The 9,111-nt window shown below is 44.1% G+C and overlaps 1 protein-coding gene across 1 annotated transcript; it reads left to right on the forward strand.

Annotated features, from left to right (window-relative positions):
* Nucleotides 1-308: 308 nt before the first annotated feature.
* FIBIN (fin bud initiation factor homolog) lies at nucleotides 309-4,924 on the forward strand. The gene has a single exon (XM_025185097.2). It carries the CDS (start codon nucleotides 988-990, stop codon nucleotides 1,624-1,626), a length of 639 nt encoding a protein of 212 aa, XP_025040882.2. The 5' UTR covers nucleotides 309-987; the 3' UTR covers nucleotides 1,627-4,924.
* The last annotated feature ends 4,187 nt before the right edge of the window (nucleotides 4,925-9,111 follow it).

Below are 9,111 nucleotides of genomic sequence, written 5' to 3' on the forward strand. Positions count from 1 at the left end.
TGACAACTTTCAAAAAATGTTTTGGGGCTTGCCCGAAAATGCTAATTTAAGTAGGAAATCTTTGGGGTATTTTTGTCTCCGATTTTCAAAGTAGTGTATTCACTGCTGCCCAAACTTTGACTTGTTAAATGATTGGTGGCACGATTCCCTTTGCACCCCGGATTTACCTTTCCAATACGAATAGGTAGTGCGGATCTTTACTGTACTGTAGTTTTAATACAGGATTTATGGGCGGTAGGCAAGCCCCTCCCCAGTCTCCCTTTCCGTCCAGGTCCCCCCTCCCCCACGGGAGCCACCATCGTAGGGAGGAGGCGGGCGCGGGGCCCCAGCATCACAGGGAGGGCGTCGCGCAGCCCCAGCCTCTCCTGCCGTGGAACAGTGGGGTGTAGGGCGACGCGCGGCCCCAAAGCACGTTTTGGGGGCGGGCCTGGGTGGGGCCAGCCTGGCGGGTCGTGAAGGCGCTGCCTTCCCCCGCCAATTGTACCCGCAGCCCGACAGGGGTCCTACTGTCAGGCCGCCTTCCAAACTCGCTGCTTACCTCGGTGTAATCTGAGCGCAGAGAGCTGCTAGGGGCAGTGGGAGCCTGCAGCCGCGCGCTCCACTGCCGGGCCAGCTGTGAAAGAAATAGTAGCAGAGGGCGCCGGCCGGAGCCCCAGACAGAGCTCTCGGCTCCGCTACGGCATTTCCCCGGGCAAGGGGGTGGGAGAAGCAACCCACAAAATTTTGCCTGGGCCCCGGAAGAGGGAGAGGGGGTCCCTGATGTAAGTCGGGGCAGGAAGGGATCTCTTCCCGGGGATCTCCTCTCTGGCTGGGGAGAGCGCGGAGCCAAGGCAGCGGCTTTCATGAAGCATGCCGAGCCGGTGAAGAGTGGCTGGGGGCCGCGAGCCGCCTTAGCTGGGGCTCCCTAAGCCCAGGGGGCAGGCGGGCCGGGTGCGTGTTTGCTCTCTCCGACCCTCGGGGCCCCTCTGGCTCGTGGCTTCCCCCAGCATGCTGGGGCTGCGCCTGCTGTGGCTCAGCTGCCTGGGCAGCCTGTGCCAAGGCTACTTCGACGGCCCCTTGCACCCGGAGATGTCCAACGGGACCCTGCACCACTACTTCGTGCCGGACGGCGACTACGAGGAAAACGACGACCCGGAGAAGTGCCAGCTGCTCTTCAGGGTGAGCGAGCACCGGCGCTGCAGCCCCGGCGGGGAGCAGGGGCCGGCGGGCGGCGTGCCCAGCCTCAGCCTGCGGGAGGAGTTCACCATCCTGGGCAGGCAGGTGGAGGACGCGGGCCGGGTGCTGGAGGGCATCAGCCGGAGCATCTCGTACGACTTAGACGGGGAGGAGAGCTACGGCAAGTACCTGCGCCGGGAGTCCCACCAGATCAGCGACGCCTACGCCAACTCCGACAAGTCCCTGGCCGAGCTGGAGGGCAAGTTCCGGCAGGGCCAGGAGCACGAGGGCAAGGAGGAGAGCCGCCTCAACGACGACTTCCTGGGCATGCTCATCCACACGCGGGCCCTGCTCAAGGAGACCCTGGACATCTCCGCCGGGCTGCGGGATAAGTACGAGCTGCTCTCCTTGACCATCCGGAGCCACGACGCCCGGCTAACCCGGCTCAGGAAGGAGTATCTCAAAGGGTGAGGCGCTGGCCGACGGGGGAGGGGGAGCAATTACCCCGCGGCCCGGACCATGTAAAAGGGCCCGGGGCCCCAGGAAGGAGGATTCAAAGCCGCCTGGCTGCTGAGCTGCGCACAGTCAGCCGCACGTGCTCAGGTGCCCCTCCCCCACGTGGCGCTGTCCCGGGGACCTCGCCCTCGCTGTGCAGACAGGGATGGGGCTCGCCGCTGTCCTGGTGCACCCCGCTCTGACAAAGGGACAAGGGGCAGACACAGCTGGGAGTCGGACGGAGCTTACTGCATGCAGTCTAGGGTGAGCTGCGTGAGTGAGTGCCCACCTGCCTGGCTTGAGTCCCCCGTGTCCTGTGTCCCCTTCCTCCCACACACACGACCCCCTTTGCTTCATACACACAATCTTGTGTCTTTCTCTGTGTCTCCCTCTCTCTCACACAGTCTCTTTCACACTCACCTCCTAACACATACTTGTGTTAGTGATGTGGCTTCTCTGTGCCTCCTGCAGTTGCACCCATATTCTGCGTAATTTTATTCTTTTAAAGTGTGCTATTGTCGTTTTTTGACTGGTCTATACATTTCATCATTTGTATTTCTCTTACACTTTAAATGTAAGTGGGTACTGAGTAGTGAAATGCCTAACCTGCTCTGGCGGGGGTAATTATCCCTATGGTTACTTTTTTAAATATATATATTATATCTAGGGTTTTTTTTGTTTCTAGCAGTGGTGCACATTTGCACATATCTCAGTGCACCTAACATTTATTGCTCACGGGATGAGAAAAAATAGAGAACATGCCAACAGCACAGCTGGCAGCAGTTGGCTGGGTGCCAGTGGCACAGGTGCAGCACCCCCCAACATCAGGTGGATCGCGTCGTAGAGGGCCCATTAACTGTTCTGCCCTGGGACCCAAAATTACTGTCAGTGGGCCTTCCTGGGCTAGCAGAGACCTTGGCATTGTGTTGCTACTTCTTCTGGCGGCTACTGTGAGTAGCTGGCACAAGGGTAGAAGTCACAACTGGAAGCTTCTCTTGGGAGGGGACATGCCACACTTACAAGCCTACAATCACCATCATAGCCAGGAGGCCTCTGCTTTTCACCATGCTCTTTGCATTCAACCATGGTGGTCCTCTCGGTGCCCAAGTGCTACACATTATAGGACCCAGGTACATGGCAGTGGAGAATAAGGCACATTGGTGAGCATTTACTGGTGGGACTTGTCCTAGGCCAGGTCTACGCTAGAGGGCAATGTCAAACTAAAGTACACACTTCCAGCTCCCTGAATAGCATAGCTGTTGTCCACTTACCTTAGTTCAACTTACTGCGACATCCACAATATGTGGGGTCAACAGGAGAGTTTCTCCCATTGACTTCCCTTATTCTTCTCAACCCAGTGGAGTACCAGAGTCAACAGGAGCATGGTCAGCGGTTGATTTAGCAGGTCTTTATTAGACCTGCTAAATCAACCCTTGGGAGATAATCCTTGCAGTGTTTATCTCCCAGTAAGTGTAGACAAGGGACAGTGAAGTCTTGCAGGTAACTGCTCTGTACCAAGAAGCAGGTTGCAGTCTGACCCTGGATGGTGCTGGCCATTCACCTCAGCGCAAAATGAAGGAGTTTACCCCATAAAGTCTTGTTTAAATGAATATACAAAGCCAATAGCAGCCGTTGAAGGAGATTTAGTACATATCTGTGACAGTGTTATTAAAGGATAAGTATCATTGGTCTCCTACTCTTCTTGCCTTGCACTTCTGTCCACACTTTCACCTGTGCAAAGTAAGTATGTGATTCTGCCACAGGGCCAGAATATGCCACCTTTTCTCATGATGAGTATAGCACCTTGTTTCTGAAAAAGCTCTTTTGATTTCAAAATAATAAGCTTACTTACTGAGTAAGGTGCAACTCAGTATAATTAAAAAGGTGCTGTAAGCTGCCCTGTCCTTGCATTTTACTCACACTTTGCACAGATGTAAAACGGGTGCACAAACACAAAACAACAAAGGGCCAGGCATTTTTTTTTCAGAATAGGACCTAATTGCAATTTAATTACACACGGAGTGTGTTCTAAGTTCTGTAGATTTTATTATTTACCTCTCAACACACAGTTTTCTTTCTGGAACTGTATTTATTTCTGCATTTTTTTGTTTTGTAATTTTTTTTTATGGTATGGGTTGTAAATTGTAAACAAAAAGCACATGTATATGAAGCTGAAGTTTAGAGGTATGTCTAAAATTAAGTGTCCCAATATTTAAATAATATTCTGTATTATATTGTTCAGCTCCAATTATAAATGAAATAACCTTGTCATTTTATGTTTTTCTTCCATTAGTTAATGTCACTTTTCTTAGCTAGTTTCTTGAATCAGTTACCATAAACGTGGACAAAACAAGTACTTTGGATCCACATTCAAATGCATATGTATTGAATTATGGATCTCTTGAATTGCTTTTGTTTTCTTATATTATTGGAGGGGGGAGTGTTTTTTTGGTTTGGGTTTTTTTTTTCAACTCATTAAAATATAATATAGGCCCTCTGGCCTGTTAATAAATGCTTAGCTTTCTTGGTCTGTTAACAACAAATATATTCTCTTTATGTAAAGTATTATTCTACTAAATAATTTAAAGCTGTGATTTTCATTTGTGTTTTGCTACAAGAAAACCATTCTGGCAGACCTTGTACTCTTTAAGTCTTGCTTATATGTGACTCTAAGTTGTCAAATCCCAAGAGCCAGATGAAAAGACATTTGTGATTCAGATCCTGCAAAAACTTACACATGTGAGTAACTTTAAATAAAAAATAGAAATAAGCACTACTCCAGGAAGTGTTTGTAATGTCAGACCCTACACTTTTAGAGCTCTGCATTTTATTTTTTTTAAATCCGAAAAAAGGTTTTGTCTGTTCCAAGACAGTGATTTTTATCTGTTGATACCTCTGCACTTTTGCTAGCTAATTTGTTATTAAAATTATTTGTACGCCTAGACAATAACAAAAGTGCATAGTAGGTTTTTGCATTGTGGTTAAATCTGTATTACCATCACTATTTAATCAATTGGGTGGAATGTTAACTATTACGTTACTGGTACTGCTGGCAGGATCGCTGTTCGGATGAAAATAATTGTTCATGTGCTGTTTTAATAAATATTTGAACACAAAATTGAAGCACATGTTTTCTTTTATGGTTTTACATGAGTCATACTTGATTTTCATCATAATGTTGTCAAACATCTTTTCAGTAAAATTGCAGGAATATGAAGTACTTACCTAGAGAACTTGCTTTTTACTAAAATATATTAAATTCTTCAGCCCAGAACTGTAGACAAGTTTCATTACAAGTAATGCTAAAAAGAAAGTGGTTACAGCAGATATTTGGTGCTCACAACCAGTAAAACAAAATAACGTGGTATTTGTAACTTTTTGGTGTTGCAAACAAAAGTTGTTTTGTAAACATTTAAGGCCCGATTTTGCCAACCATAATTAGCAGTATCTTATTCTACAACTAATTTCACTAGATACATTTTTTTGAAAAGTGCACAGTTGGGGCCAGATGTTCAAAGTATTTATGCACTGAAAATGCAGATAGGTACCTAATGGGATTTTCAAAAGCACCTAGTACCTAATTTTTACTGAATCAATGGGAGGCAGGCATCTGGGCACTTTTGAAAATCCGAATTAGTGCCTATGTGTATCTTTGGCTATCTAAATACCTTTGAAAATCTATCATTGAGGCCTCTTTGAAAATGTTATTCCCTGATTTCAGTGGAACTGTTCACAGAGATACTACTTAAGGTAAGAAAAGGTAGTAGAAGCTGGCCCTACAAGCAATATATTTACAGGAAACCCACGATTTGCGACCACCCGAGTTGTGACCCCCTGCACTTACAAATATTTTTTTCAAGTGCAGAAGGGGCCGAAAACCCGCAACTTATGTCCTCAGCCCGCATTTATGACAGTGCCTATCACTAATGAGGGTTTGAGTTAAAACACCCCCGACTTGCAACGCTTCCCCAGGAACCAGTCACGTCACAAGTTGGGGGTCACCTTGTACTTGTAGTGTTTTGCTCTCATGTCCTCACTATCCCTTCTCATCAATATTTTTGAGTTAGGCTAGTGCCCATATCTCAACGAACTTAGTGGATTAATTCATACTTCACTGTCTTTCCTCTTAGACTTTTGTGTCAAATAAGCTCTTCTCTCTTCCTTCATCTCCCTCAGCTTACATCTGGAGTCAGTACTATATCCTAAGCATTCTCATACCTTAGGTATTTTCTTCTCAGAGATACAACATTCAAAGGGGGGGAGAACTGATACAGAGCAGCTCTGAATAGGCTAAATGTAGTGTGTGGTAATTGCTAAAACTGGGCTCATATCATTAGCAGTGCATAGAAATTCATCAAGATTTGCACCTGAAAAGAGAAAAGGACACTCTAAAATCATGACACTATGTACAGTAAGGTAGTAGTCAACAGGGTGAGCTAAGGACAGAGCATCATCTCTGAACCTTACCTCAGAAAATCCTTGGTTTTGTGGGTTGTAAATGGAATCCTCTGTGAAAGAAACAACTACTATGAATAATGAAGCAAACATGCTTAGAGTTTGGCTAACTGCAAAACTAGGTTACCTAAAAACTGTTAAGGAAATTTGTTTCCTGAATCATTACCCAAACTATTGGTGGTAAAACAAAGTATGGATCTATGTTCAGTTCTCCAAATGTATGCTAACTAGCAAAAATAGAGAACCATCCACATTAACTATCCACACACTTTTTTATGTTTTTCCAGTGTAACTGTCAGAACAGAAAATAACATAGTGATTTTTTTTTCATTTTCTTCATAGTCTCCTGGCTTACTACATCAGTTAACCACTGGAGAATTCCAAGTTTAAGGAACAAAGCTGTAAAGAAGAAAACATCTATCGGCCATAGTTACTGAAGCTCCTAACAGTCTCTCTTGGAAATTCTCATGCACTTCAGCTGTAGTTAAGTTTTGCTGAACCTTTCTAGACTACCATGGTTGTTTGCAACATGTCCTCAGCATTCTGTCATTAGAAAATATAATGCCAAGTGCACCTTACATCACTTTTCATTACTTCATTACTATCATTAGTTAAATCCAAAGCAGACTGAAGAATTAATAGGGTAATCACAAAACTGGGAAACTGGGCAACAAAATGGCAGATGAAATTCAATGTTGATAAAAGAAAAGCAATGAACACTGGAAAACATAAGCCAAACAATATATATATATAATGATTGGATCTATATTAGTTATTACCACTCAAGAAAGATCTTGGAGCCATTGGCTGTGTCTAGACTGGCATGATTTTCCACAAATGCTTTTAATGGAAAAGTTTTCCGTTAAAAGCATTTGCAGAAAAGAGGGTCTAGATTGGCACGGATGCTTTTCCGCAGAAGCACTTTTTGCGAAAAAGCGTCTGTGCCAATCTAGACGCGCTTTTCCGCAAAAAAGCCCCGATCACCATTTTCGCGATTGGGGCTTTTTTGCGCAAAACAAATCTGAACTGTCTACACTGGCCCTTTTGCGCAAAAGCTTTGTGCAAAAGGACTTTTGCCCGAATGGGAGCAGCATAGTATTTCCGCAATAAGCACTGATTTCTTACATGAGATCGTCAGTGTTCTTGCGGAAATTCAAGCGGCCAGTGTAGACAGCTTGCAAGTTTTTCCACAAAAGCAGCTACTTTTGCGGAAAAACTTGCCAGTCTAGGCACAGCCATTGTGTATAGTTCTCTGAAAACATCAAAGAATGTGCAGTAGTAGTCCAAAAAGCTATCTATGTTAGGAGCCATTAGGAAAGGGACAGATAATAAGACAGTAAATACAGGTTGAACCTCTGTGACTTTCTAGTCCTGCAAAATCTGGACCATGTATGTTCTAGGACCAAAGAGTCCTTATGGAGACCTGGCAGCTCGGCTTGCCATAGCTGGGCTTTCCTGGCAAAAGGGGTAGGGAGACCGGCAGGACAGTGGGATCAGGGCTGAGAGGGCCAGTAGGGGGGGCCAAATATGACCTCCCCTGGTCCTGCAAAATCCCCTCATCCAGGATCTGTCAGGTCTCGAGAGTGCCAGACCAGAGAGGTCTGACCTGTATTATAATACCACTGTATAAATCTATGAACAATGCATACAGTTCTGGTTGCCCCATCTCAAAAAGAATAGATTAGAATTTGAAAAGAAACAAAAGGACAAAAAATATGGTTCCATATGAGAAGAGATTAAAAAGACTGGGACTGTTCAGCTTAGAAAAGAGCTGACTAATGGGGGATATGATAAGGGTCTATTAAATCATAGTTATGTGAAGATAATGAATAGGGAAGTGTTATTTCACCCTTTTGCATAATATAACAACCAGAGGGCTCCTGATGAAATTAATAGGCATCAGTTTTAAAACAAACAAACAAAAGGACTTGTTCACACAATACAAAATCAGCCCATGACACTCGTTGGGGATGATGTGAAGGTCAAAACTATTAACTGGGTTTAAAAAATCAGATACATTCATGGAGAATAGGTCCATCAATGGTTAGTAACCAAGATGGTCAGGGATGCAATCTCATGATCTTTGTGTCAATAAACCTCTGAGAGCAAGCAAATTGGGAGTAAATGACAGTGATTGGATCACTCTATAATTGCACTGCTCTGTTCATTCTCTCCGAAGCACCTGGCATTGGCTACTGTCAGAAGACAGGATCATGGATGGCTTCATGGGCCATTGGACTAAGCCATTATGATATTCTTATGTACTTACTTAGCAACACATCCTGAACCTATTTTCTATGTGAGAGCAGTTGGTCAGGTTTGAACTTATTTTGGAGAGAAAACAATCCTTAGGGAAGGTTGTCTTAGAGAGAAAGTTATTATTCAGAGTTAAGATTGGCAAGTGTGGGATGACAGAGGAATTCCCATACCGAAATCATATTTCCATATACTTTCCATATTTCACATTACACATTGCACATTTTACTGAAACAGCATTTGCCATCATAAATTTGTTTTACTGGTAACAACACATTTTACAATAAACAGACTGTCATTGTTTCAAGACTTTTTTCAGTCTCCTTCATAGATCATCTCTTTCTCTCTCTCTCTCTCTATATGTATATATGACCTCTGTAATTTTCTCAACTTAGGGCTTGATCCAAAGCCCATTGATGTCAATAGAAAAACCTAAATTGCCTGTCTATCATGCCCTTGGTTTTTAATCATCACTTATCTTCCTTATAATGATTATTTGAAATCTTCTGGACAGTGACAAAAAAGATCCTTCCTGTAAATTGTTTTGATATTACTGAATAGTTCTTTGATGAAATCTAGGTTTTAGAAGGACCTGATAAACGTCTTAAGACACCAGAATCTGACCTTTCTTAAGCATTAGAATCTGTCCCTAATTTAATATAAATTTAGATTATGATACGTGATACATTAACATTTAAAATAGAATAACAATGGATGACTTGGTTTATTTTCTTCCTAGTTATTTTTATA

Source organism: Pelodiscus sinensis, chromosome 4, assembly GCF_049634645.1.
Source record: "Pelodiscus sinensis isolate JC-2024 chromosome 4, ASM4963464v1, whole genome shotgun sequence".
NCBI lineage: Eukaryota > Metazoa > Chordata > Testudines > Trionychidae > Pelodiscus > Pelodiscus sinensis.